The 16284-nt window shown below is 40.2% G+C and overlaps 1 protein-coding gene across 1 annotated transcript; it reads right to left on the bottom strand.

Moving 5' to 3' along the window:
• Window positions 1–557: 557 nt before the first annotated feature.
• On the bottom strand, window positions 558–14629 carry PLAC9 (placenta associated 9). Its single transcript, XM_052798894.1, has 4 exons — window positions 14337–14629; window positions 3303–3403; window positions 2253–2373; window positions 558–741 (listed from the first exon to the last, which is right to left on the bottom strand). Exons 1-4 carry the CDS (start codon window positions 14392–14394, stop codon window positions 731–733), a joined length of 291 nt encoding a protein of 96 aa, XP_052654854.1. The 5' UTR covers window positions 14395–14629; the 3' UTR covers window positions 558–730.
• Window positions 14630–16284: the final 1655 nt, after the last annotated feature.

Below are 16284 nucleotides of genomic sequence, written 5' to 3'. Positions count from 1 at the left end.
CTCTCTCTCCATTCTGTAAAGGTCAGGTAGGTCCTTTTTCCTAGAAGAAGTTGTGTGGCTGTTTGTCATGGAATAAAATGGGGGTGTCATGGGTGTGGATGTTGGAATTAAATCTGGGTTGCACGTCACTACAGCAGTGGAGAAGAGTGTAAAGATTACAGAATAAGGTGGTTGCGTGTCCAAATGACAAATTCTGACTAGTCCCGATTCTGACTAGGATGTGCAGCTAAGACTCCTCTTTCAGTCAATGGCAGCAATGTGACTACGTCCAAAGCCAGACCACTCCATACACTCATTTTTGTCAGACAATCTAAGCATATCTTGAGAGGAAATTGCAGCTGAAAGTGTATCCTCATTGATTTACACCAATAGCAAGAGTTCATTTCTTTGCAAGGGAAGGAGTAAGCTTTTGAATTAAGTGAAGTTTGTTAGCTGTGCTTCAGTCCCAGACCCCACCTGATCTTGTTTTCTTACTGAGAATGCTGTATTTGAAATGCAGTTTTGATAAAGTAGGGCTGCTGAAAGATTTAAAATAAAAAGCTTTGAAATAGTGTCTAAAAGCAAATACCTGTTTATTATAAAGCACAGGAACACAGAAGGCAAACTACAGCTGAGGATCGTTCATCCCTGCTCAAATTCTGGAAACACAAGCTTATTAAATGAACAAAAATGCCTACTGTTTATTACAACCATACTGTTAACATTCAGCTGTCTTCTGTCTTCACAGTGCTCAGCTGGTATCTGTATAGAGAAGAGTTGATGTAATTATTTTTGGTTATACAATCAGGATCAATCTCTGTGGATAAACATCATTTAAAACATGAATCCTGCCTGCTCCTTTAAAGTGGGAAATTGTCACTTTGATTCACCAAATCACGGAAAGAAGATCCTATCTGCAATTCTTGAGCCATTTGGCAGTTGTTGCAAGCTCCGAGTAGTACTTACTATAGTATGTGCTGCAAATATGCCAAGGTTGACTTAAGATTTCCATTTTAAATTCACTGTAATACTTTACTGGAATACTTTTCTTTTTTAAACAAATTATTATTGCAGGGGAGTAACTGAATTGTTACCTATTAACTGCCCCTTACAGAAAACTGGAAATATTAATGAATAACAAAGTTGGGAGGATGTATCATGGTGACCAGATCTGTACAGCCAACTGCAAGAAATAAAAACCAACAAACTCTACTGCTGTCTACTTCAAGTCCACCTTCTATCATGTAAGTGCACTATGGTATGCAGGTGTGTATGTACCCATGTACAGCTATCTTAAACCAACAAACAAAAAAAAACCCCAACAATGACAAAACTGACTTCATAAACGTGTCTGGATGCTTATACCTTTCCACAAGAGGTTTATTTTCCACCAGGAGTGTCTCTCACCTTGTTAAATTCACTATTGATATTTGGGCAGAGAATGAAGAGGGCAGAGCATTATAAGAAGCTGTGTAGAATAGGTGGTCTCATCCAAATAATTTCTGTTGTGGTTTAATGTATTTCAAAAACGTTTATCCAGGAGCATGTTTTGTGTGAGGGGCTTGCATGTCAAAATTGGATTTAAGATATCAAAATGCTAATACTTCCAATAATTTCTTTGGTATTTTGTTACCCTCCTTTGTTTCATTTGACACACGTGAAACTAGAGAATCACAGGATCTTAAAACTGAAAGAGACCTTGAGATTGCTTAGTCTATCCTGCAGTTCTAAGGTGTGATGCTTGTTTAACATTTCCAGTGCTGAGGAAACTACAGTCATGTAATTTCAGTGGATCACTGTCCTTGTAAGAAAGCTTTGCATTGTGTTTTGCTTGAGTCTTTCTTGCTGCATTATTTTTTGTTTTATTCACTTTTGCAATGGGGAAGAAAACACAGCTTTCATCTTCATGGCAGCCTTACTTGTTCTGGTGGGCTACGTTGATATTCTTTAGACTAAACATCCCCAATTTAACAACCTTTCTGTGTAGCTCATGTATCTAGCTCTTTGGCTGGCTCCTTGTTTGTTTGGTATTTTGGTTTTGGTTTTTTTTTTTAATTCTTTTATTTCCCCTTCTCTCCCCCCCCACCCCCCCACCCCAGTGGTTGTTGAAACCTGGTGTTCAAAACTGGACCCAGTGTTTCAGCTGAGGCCTTAGCTGCACTGAATTGAATGAAGGAATTACTTCACATCTCAGGGGGAGAAAAGAGGACATATTTGAGAATAACATATGTAAAGCTGTTTTCAGTTTAGGTTATATCCCACTAGATACTTACCATCAAAAATGTCTATAAGTGGGGTTCCTGGAGCAATGGGGATATTTGATGTTGTCTCACTGATGATGTTGAGGAGCGATTTGACTTCTGATTCTAGATGCTCCACTGTTTTTATTACCTTCTAATGAAAACAAGGGAGACAAATAGAGAAACGGTGTAGTCAAAGGGTCAGTTGGAAGGCATTGTACTGAATGTGTTAGTGGAAGTGCAAATCTAATGTCCCATAATGCCAACAGCTAATGTAATTTATATTGCGCATTGCAGTTTTAAATATTTCTTGTGTTATTCTGGCCTCTAGTGGCACAAAGTATTAAAACTTTTGCAAAATTACAGCATCCCTCTATAAAGAATCACCCATAATTTGACTTCTTGGAGGGAGCTTTGTGTTAATTTGTTTTTAATTCTCTCTCATTTCTGAGCCACTGTCATATCCAAGAAAAGAATCCACATGGAAGATGAGAGGAACTGATGGGGTGGAAAGAAGAGGGCTGGGACTAGAGCAGGAGAGAGGTAACGGTGCCATTTGAGAACCAACAGCATGCAGTTTGGCAGCTAGCCAGCTGGGAATAGTTAGCACTGGCCATGTATCTTGTGAGTGCTTAAGACATCAGGGAAAAAAACCAAAAGCTTTGCAGCTTTCCTAGAATCACAGTCACAGAGTTCATTTAGCTCTTGAGTAGAGAGCAGAAACTCCTCTGTCACTCTTCGTCACCTGCAGAGTTTACATCTAGCCACGACCAGATATGAAACTTTACAAATATCGGTTCTGAGATTGTTATATTAAAGGCACAGTTATGAACATTTTAGAAAAGGCTGATATCTAACAGTCAGTGATTGGTTAATCAGTTGTTTGGAATTCATCAAGATTATATGTTTCTGGTCATAATAGCTTTATGGATAGTTACAAATAATGACATCTGAAAAAAATAGTGAGCTTGAATAAAATCAAGAAGGGACATGTCTAGAATCATCATTCTTCTTTCTCTTCTGTGGTCAACAGGATGGGGCAGAGGTCTGGTAAGGACCAGGAACCAGCGCAATAGCTCTTACCTCTTCAATAATATCTAAGCGTTTGTGGATCGTATCATGTTCGTTACACCAGCTCCCTCTTCCCAAACTTCCAGGTAACGTACTGACAGGGTCTGCAGCAGCTGTAAAAACAGCCACAGTTAATTAGCAGGAGCTTTTTAATAGCAGCCCTTACCTTTCTGACTTCTGAAGTGGTATTTTGCATGCTAAATTGCATTTTTTTATGAAGCCAAATGTAGGAGTCCCAAGTAGAAGTTGAACCTCTCTCCCAGTAACTACAGCTATACCCTAGTACTGTGAATGTCTCCTTGCCTGTATATGTTGTCATGGTTGGTTGGAACAAGGTGTTTTCTCTTGCCAGGGGTATTTTTTGTTTTGTTTTGTGTGTGCATTTGTTTTACACAATCTGTTTTTTCCTACCGGTGCAGGGTAAGTTTATAGACTGTAACTCTGTCTCTGCAAGTATAAAACCTAAGCATTGGGAAGATCTACCTTACACATCAGCTCCTCTTAGACTTTCTTCAGAAGCAGCTGGTATGGTAAAGCTAAATTGGTCCACTTATATCCCAAATGGATACAAGCTGGTGATTGCCCTGAGCCAGAAACTTGTCCCTAACAGTCTGATTTTGCAATGGGAAGGGAAACACTAAAAGTGTGTATAGGTGATGCGATTTGCTGACCAAGTCACTTGTAAATGGTGCTATATACAAAGTCACTCATCTCTGTCAGTTATCTGTATTTACCTCAGTACTCGTGAGCTCTTGCTCTTCGAACATTTCATTCTGCTGGCTCTACTCCATGAAAGGTCAGTACCTGCTGGTGTCCATGCTTTAATGGAGCCAATTTGCTTTTCATAACTTCTGTGCAACAATTCAGTAATGTTTAGATTTTAATATGTATGCACAGAACCGTAGCGGAGTATTTTAAACCTCACTAAAGTGATAACATATCTTGCTCCATGTGAAGTTAGGTCTTTTTCTTGTTTGAGGCCTGAAGAAGCTATGATAATGAGAAAGCAGCAGTAACTCATTCTGTCGTCATTTGATTGTAACACAGACAAAAAGGGAACTGTGAGTTTGTGTTATAATGAACGGTAAGAAACACAGGAAGAGCAACTAGTTCTGTCTTCAGTACTGTTGGGCGAGAGCAGTGGTTTGGAACTGCTGCAGTGCCTCATCACAAGTCTGTGCCAAGATTTTGGGAGTGTATGTATCAGATGATGGCAAACACATGTCAGTAAGGATTGTAGCCATTGCAGTTTGATGGGATGAGAGATGTACTCTGAGTTGGAATGGTATCCTTGAAATTGGAGGGTGGGGAGGAGAGGAGGATTAAATTGTGATCTGATGTCATTTAGAAATGGGTTTGGCAGAGCTAAGAGAATTTTTGGTGGTTTATTTGTAACAAGATTTTGATTTGGGTTTTTTGGTGCACGCACCAGGAGGTGGTGCTGTTAGGACAGAATCCCAAAGAATTCATCTACCTGTTCACAGAAGACTGCTGAAATATGGCAGGTACTTAAACACTAGCTGCTTTGTAGTTGCCCTTTTTTTCCCTTTGTTGCTGCTGTTGGGAGTGTTGTTACCTTGTAACTTAGTAGTCAAGTGAACCATGGTACTTCTCAAAATTCTTGCGTATTTACATGTTTTTTTCCATCGTGGCTGGAACAATACAGAGATACTGAAACTCGGTGTCAAAAATTGAGGTTACAAAGCAGTGACCAGTCTTTGTTGACAAACCTTGGCTTTCCTAATAATAGGATAATAGCAAGGTAAGCTCCATTTTACTGTCAGAGATCAATAAAATTTCCACCTTTGCAATATTCCTAGCTCTAGCTCTCAGCATCAAGCCTGATGGCCCGATTCAGCTGTACGCTGAACTGCCACCCACCGTGTTGGAGAGAGGACCAAGGGCAAGCAGAAGGCATTGTGATGATGTAACTGTGGATCAGTTGTTAACTGCTGGGAACATTCCCAGATCTAACTACAAATGAACTGTGAAAAGAGGCAGCAGAAATCATTAGGTGGACTAAGAGCAAACGGAACAATTTAAGAAACCCCCAGGAGGTTATTTTTTCACTGTGTTAACCTAGCTGTAGATGGCTGGATTACAAGGTTGGATGGAAAGTCTGGGTGAAGGCCAGCACCAGTTGTATGTGGTTGTTAAAGGAGCTTTTGGCCAGCCATAAGTTACATGCCAGGCTTGTTTGGTTTTGTCCATTCCCTAGGAATGGAAATGCAAGGGGGTTAATGTTGGCTAGCTCAAGTTAGTGTTGGCCACTTCTCTTTCTCTGATCATGCATCTTATATCATGCTGGTCCGTTAAAGAAAGCCCAGAGAAAGCTCCTTCTTCCTGTAGGAGAAGCAGAAGTAGCTGTCTGTCCTGCCCGAATCGGACTCTGACCCAGAGACTCTCTGGCCCTTCCAAACTGCCTAACGGCATGGTGGGCATGCCTGTTGGCACTGTGCAGGGGCTCCTTTCACCTTTTTCCTGATACAGGACCTTAAATCCACAAAGTGACTTTTTGAAGCAGAAATTATATAAGTTCTTACCCAAAATGCCACTTTAATCATTCCTATAGCTTAGCCCTTCCTTGTGAAAGAGGATTCTGTTCAGCACAAACCTCAGCATTGTGCTGACTGCTACTCTAGGCAGTGTACATAGATGGGGAGGTTACGTATGACGGATGACTGTCATTTGTTCAAAGCAGGGTGTGCTATGATAGGTATATATAGCCAAGGTAAGGTTGTTGCATCTCACTGTGAGGTTAGCAAAACACTGCACAGCTTTGTGTGCACATGCACGTCTAAAAACTAGGTAAAGGGGTTGCTGTGAAATGCAGGACTCGGTGGTGTTTTGTTCCTTGGAGTGGTCGCTTCCTCTCTTCTGACACAGAGACAGACAGCTTTCCGGCACTCAGAGCACATTGCTGCTTTATAAACTGTATTGGGCTTACTGAAGGAGGAGGAAGTGTCTTGTCCTAGTTTGATAGGACTGTAAGATGTTACTCAGAACCACAGGACTAGTGCAGTGCCTAAAAAATTTGACAAATAGTCGAAGCCTAAGTGTCTCAGGAAGCATCTGAGAGCTGTTGTTAGCAAGTGATAAGAGTTAGTAGAAACCAAAGCATGTCTAGTTCCCAGAGCTCACAGTATGGAGTTGGCTGAGGGCTGACCCAGCAGAAACCCCCTCAGCCAGGGCCTGCGTGTCTGTGTCTGGTTAGCGACTTTTGCTCTTGTACTTGTGATTGCCCCTTCACCACCATGCCAGAACAGGGTACTTGAGGTGGGCGGTTGCTGCTGCTGGCTGGGCAGCCAGTGCTTTGGTCAGTGTAGTTTTCTTCTGTTTTCTGAGCCTTGGCTGGAGGCTTTGGCTGCTAAAAACCCTGATTGTTATTTTGTTGTCTGGCTTTGGCTCTTAACCCACAGCCTTTATCTCTGGGATGGGCTATTCACAGGACACATCCGGTCCCTTGTAAATATGGCACGTATCTGGGTCACTATGGTCAGACAATTCAGCTGAAGCAGTAATTTCCACGTGCTCAAAGGGAATCACATGTTGCTTATGAGAGCTGCCCTTCTCTGTGTTGCAGTTGGTGAAAGAAAATGACACAGTCTGCCTTTGGCACTGACCTCCAGTAGCATCTCTACCTCATGTAATAATAGTCACCTTGTAAAGGGAGCGAAGAATGGAAGGCTGCAAGCCATGTAAGCAAAAGACTAATGGCCTTTTAGGATACTTCCATGTACTTGCTCTCTTGTTGCTGAAGAAACATTTTTAAAATGTAAATTAAAATTTTTACTTGCCTATGTGTCAAAGCAGATGCATAAATGCAGAAAACTTTGATAGTAAATTTTAAAGCTAACAGCTTTTACAAGTAAACTGTTCTTTGTATGCTGTATAAATTACATATTTAAAATGTGTGGGTATTTGCAACTTCTGACAGCTTAAGCAAGTGTGTAGGAGGCATATTTCAATGTCTCAAATATCTCATTTGAAACTTAACGGATTACTTCAGGCAGGTATTTGTTGTAATGTTTCAATATGGCAGAGAGTATATTACCTTTCAGTTAACTTCCCATCCGCAAATTCCCACCTCATGCTTCCTGCAAGTGAGATGCTTCAATTCTTGAAGTCCATTCTATTTGATACCCAGGTGGTTATTTTCCATCAGGAATCAGAACTCTCTTGTTCAAGATAAGAAAAGGACCCGTGCCTTTCTACCTCTGATTAAGCCCTCTGTGCTACGTTGATGCTGCCCCATAAAGGCTGGGTGGTTCTAACTGCCCTGTGCTGTCATACAGTCAGACACCAGCAGATGGAGCAGGAAAATGGAGAATCTCTGAGTTGGTTGCTAATAAGGATATGTTTAATAGAAGAATATGCTCAATGTTTGAAAGAAGTAGCATGATGAAGAGTAAAGATCTATGTATCATGGTCAGCCTGACTGTACAAAATTTAATTTTGTAGTAGGAGACAGAAAGAGCAGTGAAGTAAGAATTAAAACAACCTTAGCAAACAGGTTAGGAGCAAAGGCCTTAGTTTTAGAACACCTCTCAGTTAAGCTCCTCTGCCTCCTGTACATTTGATATATTCCCGCAACTCCCCAAGGTGTTGCTTCTACACAATCCCTGAAGAAATTCCCTTCTAGGATCATCAGGATTCTGTCTACCCAGATGCTGTTAAATGGTTCATTTTGATCATCTAAGTAGTTGCTAATACTAAACATCGGAATAAACCTGAGTAACTGCCTCTTCACTGTCATCTGCTGCTGGTACTAAGGCTGACAGAACTGAAGTACATGATCACATGGATCTGGTCGGTCTTTATAAGTATTCTTCCTAAAGATGCATTGCTGGTCAAACTGAAGTTACAAGCTTGATACAGAAATTACTGGGTTAGGTTCTTTGGTCTGTGTTATGGAGAAGGTCAAGCTGAGTGACCATAATGTTCCCTATTGGTCTTAAAGTCTATAAAATTCCTCTTGTATCATTCTATGATTAGTGTGGTTTTGAAAGTTAACTGAGAGTTCACGTTGTGCTTAGTAGGGAGGGAGTGGTAGAACAAAGCAGGCCACAAGCCAAATGAAAGACAAGTGAGATGGAAACAGGAACCAGATGGCAAATAAGGAAGCCTGAAATCATGTGATGGACCAAAGGGAGTAAAGGAGAACATGTGTAACTCTTCAAGAAAACATACTATGCTGTGTGTTCTTGTTTGCACTGCATTAGGTTTAGCAGTATCATTTTATTCCTGGGAGTGTATAGCGTAAGGTGGCCAGATAGCTTTTAATGAGAAAATGAAGGGGGTAGTAATGGATTTATGTTCCAACATGAAAAAGGTCATGAACTTGAGTATCAAGTTCAAATGGTGAACCCCTAACCATTTTGGGAAGAATGCAACAGACCTCTGAAGGGATTTGCTGATCCTTGCTTACATTATTCCTTGTCTAAATATAAGTGTTGGACTCCACTTTAACATGTATATATAACTTTGAAGTGTTAGCACAAGAAATTACATGGTTTACAAAAGTGGTTGGTGAAGTTAACTTGCAGCTGCATACAGCAAAGGTTCCATTGCTTTGAACCTGAACAGATACTATCAGTATTAGTGCTTTCAGACCTAAGACCATGTTAAGCCAAGAGTGTTAGTCATATTTAATTTTGGGGACTGTTCTTAACGGCATCAAACTTAGTTTCTGGTTATGTCAACCCTTAATTACATTGGCATCCTTAGATATGGAAGTACTGGGTTAATTTTCTGTACCATTACCAGTTTCATTATCACGAGTGTGCCCAAATTCATTTTAAGCTGTATTGTATATAACTTAATCTGAATCAAATTTTATTATTAGGACACCAAAAATAATTGATTTGGATAGAACGTGTTGTATTGGAAATGCTTTTTAATGCGCAGATTGTCTTCAAATTCTTACATGCTCAGGAGCCGATCTTTAACTGGACATAGAGCATCTTCCAGGCTGTAATCCATAAAACACTGCCTAATACTTAGCTGTGATTTAGGCACCTCTGAACCTCTTTCTAGATTTTAGAGTTTCTAGTTGCTTAAAGATAAGGGAATTCTTGCCTTCAGTGATTGCAAGAAAGACTGCAGGAATTGTAATAAATATGTAAAATTTCTTAGCTTCTTATATACTGTCATAGGTTACTATGCTTACACTGCAGAAAACTGCAGGGGTTTGCTTATATATACATGCAAATATACATACACACACACACACACGTAAACATATATATGTACACACACCTTTATTAGGCTCTAGCTTTTATGGCAGAACAACATTGCAAATTCCATACAGGGCAAATGTGGAATATCCAAAGTGGGAGATGGAAGGTAAGCATTGTATATTAGACAGAGAATTGACAGTAGAAAGCTCTTCTGGAATTTGGGAGGCAGAGAAGGATTGGTTTGGTTTGGGCTTTTTTAAAAAATCATTTCAAGAAGGTACATTGAAAGTTTTTAATGCCTGATTAGGGTTTAATCTGTAATCTATACATTCACTGTATGCTTCAACTGCTGCCTGAATGCCAAGTCTTGGAAAGACTTCAAACATGGAAGAAAATCCAAGGGATTCCTCTGCTGTCCAAGATTCATGAGCCTCTGATAATAATGGAAACATCCTGAAGTAAGTTTCTTCCATGAAATTAATTATTTTTAATACTAATTTTAGAAGCAAAATAACCATATCAGAAAGTCAAGTTCCAAACCTGCAGACCTGGTTCATACTCTGTTTATCAAGACGTAGAATATGCTACTATGAATATTATTTCAGATCCTAGGTCAGTTAAGATTGAACTTATTTTAATTCCTTTTTCCCCTGAAAGAGAAGGACCAAAAAGGAAATCTCATGCATTGTGGGATGTATTGCATTAGTGAAGGTGGGTCAGGGTATCAGCCTACCAGTTCTTACTTCTCTAACTTGCCTGTCCCATCAACCTACATGTGAGATGCCATGTTGTGATGTGTTGTGGTCCTACTGTGCCTCACTTGTGCTTGTGAAATATGCAAAATCAGAAATGGGACTTGATAGAAATTGTTCCTAACTAGGAGATGGCTGCCATGTATTTCTGTGTAAAACTATTTCATCTGGAGGAAGTTTTTGCTATCATGATCCATGTCATTCTCATTTCACAAGGGAGCTTCAGATTTTGCTTACTCACCAGTGGAGACTGAGGGGGGGGATGTACAAGGCCAGGGATAGTTTGTGCTGCCAGTGGGCGCTCTTTTTCAGGCACAGCAAAATCTGGGGCCCCTGCCTTGGCTGTCTGCCAGAAGCAAAATTACTACTTGAAAAAACACTTTTCTTCTGCTGTGCTACCATATTTGCAATTGTAAGAAGCACTTAAGTTATGTATATTTTCACTCAAAGGAAGGAAGATAACAATAAAATGTTCCTGTGAAGGAGCTGTTGGCTTGGAATATGTTTCCAGCATGCTGGTCTTCTGAACAAGCAGCCAGGGAATATCCTCTTGTGCTTGTTGCTGCAATGGAAAATGACTACAGGGAATTGGACTGATAAGAGACATGAGCTACATAATGTGCAGGTAGGTTACTCTAGTTCATGCTGTAACTTACGATGGGATACCCTGAAGCTTTGGTCTGCAAACAAAAGTTTCCCTTTATTATGAATTTATTTCTCTGTGAATATGTATTTGTTTTGGAAACTAAGGCAAAGTGTTAGGAGGACTATAGCTAGTAGCTGTATAGGACCTACTTGTGAGTGGAGAAGGGGATGAGCTGTTTTAGCAAGAAGAGGAGCCGTGTTGTAGCGTATGTAATGAATTTAAGTTGTGTAGAATGAGTGAGCTTAAGGCTGATTTGGCAATGGAGGTGGTGAGATGCGTAAGTATTTGATGCCACCATCAATTTGAGGATGACCACTGGTATCTGGGGATAAAGAGTTCTTCAATTTTATGAGGACATGGCTTTTGGTCTGTCTTTAGTAATAGGAGCTACAGTCATGGGGAGTGGGGTGAGGCAAATCTGTGACTTATTAGTCAGCTCTGTGGTTGTGTAGTTTGCATATGAGTAAGTTAGGGTAGTAGAAAGAAATGTGATAGTAGAATGAAAGAATATGCTTGTTTTTTTTCTAATACTTGAACAAGTCTAAGAACTTGCTTGAAGATACATTTTCCTCTGGCAGACAGTTCATGTGTTCTGCAACAACTCAGGAAGTAGAATAGTGAGAGAGAGAGAGATACACATACACAAGCACACATACATACATACTAGATCTTGGCATTCATGGCCAAGATTCACAGCTGTTTCAACCAGAGCAGACCGGCTGCATTTGTAAATACAGTTGCATCCTGCAGATGAACAGCAGGAGTCCAGTATTTCTAAACCCCTGACTTTTTTGGAGTTTGATATTAACATTTGCTTTACATATGGAGGTTACAAAGTCCACAGAACTTAATAAATTCCTTTTAACTATATATAACAAAACATACGGTTTTACAGATATATAGAATCTGTAAAAAGGCTAACTTTTGCACGGAACCCCTATCTTCAGATGCCTCATGCTCTTAAAAACACACCTACATCTGGGTACACTTTGTTGTGACAAACTTTCTTTCTCCTTCCTTGTTGGAGCTCAGAGATGAATGTTTGCAAAGACTGTAATCCTTGCATTGGAGACGGTAATGCCAGTAGGTTTCTATAAGGACAGAAAATACCTATAACATGGGGTATAGGTTAAACCACTACTAGTTTATTAATAGAGAAATATGAGTCCAAGTCTGGTTTAAGATAGGACATCTCTCATAAATTTTTACTGTGGATTTAATTCTACAATGCAGTACTTTAATCTCCTGGAGGCAAAACGCTGTTCTGTGAGAATGCAAGTGGTCAGTTTTGGGCAAAAGTGTCTGTTCTGAAAGGATTTGTTTCTCTCCAGTTTCTAGGCAATGGTCTAGCTTATAGATCTTCTCAGCTTTGATATGGCATGTGGATATCAGAGGATCCAAAGTATTCTGAGAAGTCATAATATGTTAGCTGAATGACGAAAAACATTCTTACACTTGGTTTACTTTAACTTGTAGTTAAAACCAAAGGAAACTTCTGCTGTTTAAAAAAAAATCATGCCACAGTGTGGAGTATTGAGCAGCAATGCCTGTACTGGAGCTCTGCTGTTGCTGTTGCCCTAGCAGCATGCTCAGTAGTTGGTTTGCTCAGCTAAATGGAGCATGTCAGTGGAGCCAGCCTGCTTGCCAGCTACTTGTTTACCTGAGGACTCCAGGTCACCTCTCTGACATGCATAAACATGCAGCAAAGACTTTGCTGTTGGGGTGCTGCACCCCTCAGAGTGATTTGCCTGGAGGTTTTTGTAAGAATGGAAACATGTTTAAATGGGGCAGGTATTGAATGCTCCTGTGCCCCAGGCTACATTGTATGCAACATTTGAGCAGCATCCCACAAACTAACCCAGCAACAACAGCAAGGAACTGGAAACTGCGGCCATTAGGCAGGAGCACATGGTTGCATCCAAAAGGGCTCCAATGCCAGCCTCTCCTCTTGAGCTATTTGAAGGCTGAGCTCTATGAATATGAGATTAGTCATATTAATGGCTGAATTAAAACATAAACTCTACTGTGGCTAACTCTGAACCGTTTTTAAGAGGAATCCATGGGGATTGGGAGGGAGGATCTGTAAGGAAATCAAAAGTTAGATTCCCCGACTCAAAGGTAGCAAAGGGAAAGTAGGGATGACTTTTTTAAGCCTGTCAGCCAGCCAGGGTACTCCCCTGGCCATGACAAACGCAAAATTTCCCATCCTATATGAAGTACACCATTGAGACAGTGAAAATGATTCCCTGACTGAGTAGCTACCAGCTGGCATGATATTGGGTACTAGTCTCCACTGCAGTTATTATTCAAGTAGTATTCTATTTAGCTGGATTTTATCTGAGTTTGCTAATGATTTCAGCTTAAAACCATACTTTGGGGGAATAAACAAAAACATTTTTCCAGCCTTTTTTTTTTTTCTTCTTTAATTTCACAGTTTTTTTGTGAAGCTCGCAAAACTCACAAGGTGATAGTGAGTACTTGTGGAATGAAAACAAGTTAGAGTGCCCTTGCTGGGGTATTGATATTTCAGTTCATCACTGATAAACATTACAAAGCCAGTTGGGTGGGAGGGAGTCAGGGCAAGGAAGAGTGACTAGGACTTGGGGGCAGAAGGGACTAACAGTTTTTCAGGAAATGTTTTGATTGTAATGGAAACTTACTACCCTGCCATGAAATACAAACATTGTGTGTTGTCAAGAAGTAAGTGCAGAGGGAAAATAAAGCTAAGCATCAGCTAGCAGAAAACACGTAATACAAACAGGCTGGGAAGCCAGGTTTGTGGTTACACGGGGACTATAAACCCTTGATCTAGCCAGACTGAATAGCTTTCAGTCATGCTGTCAGCTACAATGTGATTAGAGGTTATTCCAGCACTAATCTGTTGTTAATGAAAGTAAAATTCAGATGCAAGCTTATCAGATGTTCTGTGTTTATACTTCATACTCCTAAGGCATTTGAAGGAGGTGTTATGTGCCTTAAAATCTCAGGAATAAGTAATCCAAAGCAGAAGAGAAAAAAATGCAGTGCTGTAACCAGCAAATCTGAAAAGAACAGTTTGAATAAATGAAAATCTTTCTCTATTTACCTTGAACTTCAATCTCATTTCTGAGTAGATTACTGTGTATTTTAATAAGGCTGCCAGAAGAGTAATTACGGAAACACAGGTCACTGGCTGCAGCACCTGAATGCAGTTCTAAATTTCTGAAAATACAGTGATAGTATCTCCTGTGAGAAGTGAAAAATCTTTATCAAAGCTATATGCCTCCAGGATGGACTTTAATAGCACAAAAATGAAGTTTTTCCTGTTAAAAACAATATTCTCACAGAATTTTGACACATACCTGTGTCACCTTCATATAAAACCCATAGAGTCAGCAATACTTTACCTCCCCCTCCCGCCCCATGCAAAGGCTTTGACTATGCTACGTTTAAGCTATAGTTTCTGCTTTGCAACCTCAGAGTCACTTACCTAGAAGATCTTGCTCCTGCAGGACTAAAATAAATGCCAGTGCCCAAAGGAAAAGCATGGTTTCAGCCTCTCCAAGCTCTGCTGTAGTCCTGGTGGAGAGCCCTGCAGCCTCCCTCCCCGGCTTCGCATCGACTCCTCCGTCCAGCCGTTCATGCTGAGGTTTAGCCAGAGTTAGGAGGAAATATGCCCAGGCTGAGCCAAGATTCTTGAGCTGTTCTCTTCTGCTTCCCTCCTTTTTAAAAACACCCTTCCAGCTCCATGCAAAGTCCAGTTACCCAGGCAGGCTGGCAGTGGTCCAAGCTCCCCAAAGGTTGGGTTTTTTTTTTACCCTTGTATTTATTTACATGGACTACAACTGCAATGTGCTGAAGAGCTTTGGATCCTATAAATACAGCAAATGGGGCAAGAAAAGGAACGGAGAAAAGAGGAGGAAGGGGTGCTTGATGTTTCTTTCCCTGTAGGTTTTCATCTAGGGCGGGGAAAGCAGAAACACTGGAAAACACACTATCTTTAGATTTTGTGAACTTACAGGGCTTTTTCCATTATTTGTTCATTTTGAAGACTGCTGAAACATCTTCTCTGGGCAGTATGAAGTATGGCAGTGTTGTGGGAGGTGGCAACTGTCTGTGGTGCTTTCTGTTTGGACGGCACCATAGGAGTTCCTGAGGAGCCGTCTGAGCATTTTTCAGTTTGGCAGGTTTTTGAAATAGGTTAGATTGGTAACATCACATGCAAAAAATAGTGCTGCTAATGGTATTCTGGCGATGTGTGTGATTTTTAGCAGGATCTTAGTTAAATATTAATTGTTTGTCTTGAGGGTTCATGGGCGCTGACTGGGTGTCAGTCTTTGACCCCACTAGGCTGGTGTTCAAAGACTTAAGGTATCTCCTTCCTGATATTGTTCCTCATATTCATTTAAGTTGAGTTACCTTTTTTCAAACTATTGCAAGTAAAAGGTGAAAGGCCATTAAGGTGTCCTACTTAATCCTAAAGGCCATTGTCCAGGATAAACAGCGTTCTAACTATTGAAAATAAAAACCTGCAAACTAGAACAGATTTTCTTAGTCTTTACTACCTCTCTAGCAGTCAGAAAATCAAGTTATTTGAAACTATATTATTATATTATTGCTATATTATATTTCAATATCTGAAAGTGACCCTGTAGGGATGCTATTGTAGAGTTCAAAGTATAATCATCCTCAGTGACTTCCAAATCAAGTTAGATTGTAAGCTCAATTACAAGGCAAAATAGCCTCAGTAATAAAGATTCTGTGATTGAAATTTAGCTGGTAACTTCGTTGAGGCACTGAGCAAAACAGAACAACCTCAGTGTGTATTGAGCTTTCAGGGCTGTTGCTAGTAAGCTAAAATTTTTGTGAAATAAAAATTAAATTGGCTATGAGAATTAGAGTGGCGGTGTTTTTCTGGGTGTTTTGGCTTAAATCACTATGTAGCAGTACTGCAATTTTTACAAATTCTTGTTTTGAGGATAAATCTGATCATTCCTGCTGTGAAAAATTATATGAATTTTAATTTTGTTATAAACGGGTCTTTAGAGAGCAGCTGCGACAGGTAACAGTGAGTCCACTCTCTGTTTTATTCTGTGTTTGAATATGAGATGCTGACGTGGTAGGCTATGATTTTTGAAGTGAGAGATTATCTACATGTTGTCTGCGCTTTGGAGAGAGGAGGCTGAGGGGCAGAAGAATATTTATGAATAGTTGGCTGCTGTTTTCTGAATGTGTTTGTCCTTTACCCTTGTCCTTTCTTAAGCAAAATCACCCGATGCATTCTCTGTATTGCAAAGGGAGCCTGTTTGTGGATGCTTTTCTGCATGCTCTCTGCCATCCTCTATACCATACTATTAAAAAGCAATGAACATTCATTGAATCAGTTTTCCATTCAACACACTGTAAAAAATAACGCAATTTCAATTCCAGACCACCTC

This window comes from Harpia harpyja, chromosome 10, assembly GCF_026419915.1.
Source record: "Harpia harpyja isolate bHarHar1 chromosome 10, bHarHar1 primary haplotype, whole genome shotgun sequence".
NCBI classification, from domain to species: domain Eukaryota; kingdom Metazoa; phylum Chordata; class Aves; order Accipitriformes; family Accipitridae; genus Harpia; species Harpia harpyja.
This window is presented reverse-complemented; position numbering and strand designations above follow the sequence as displayed.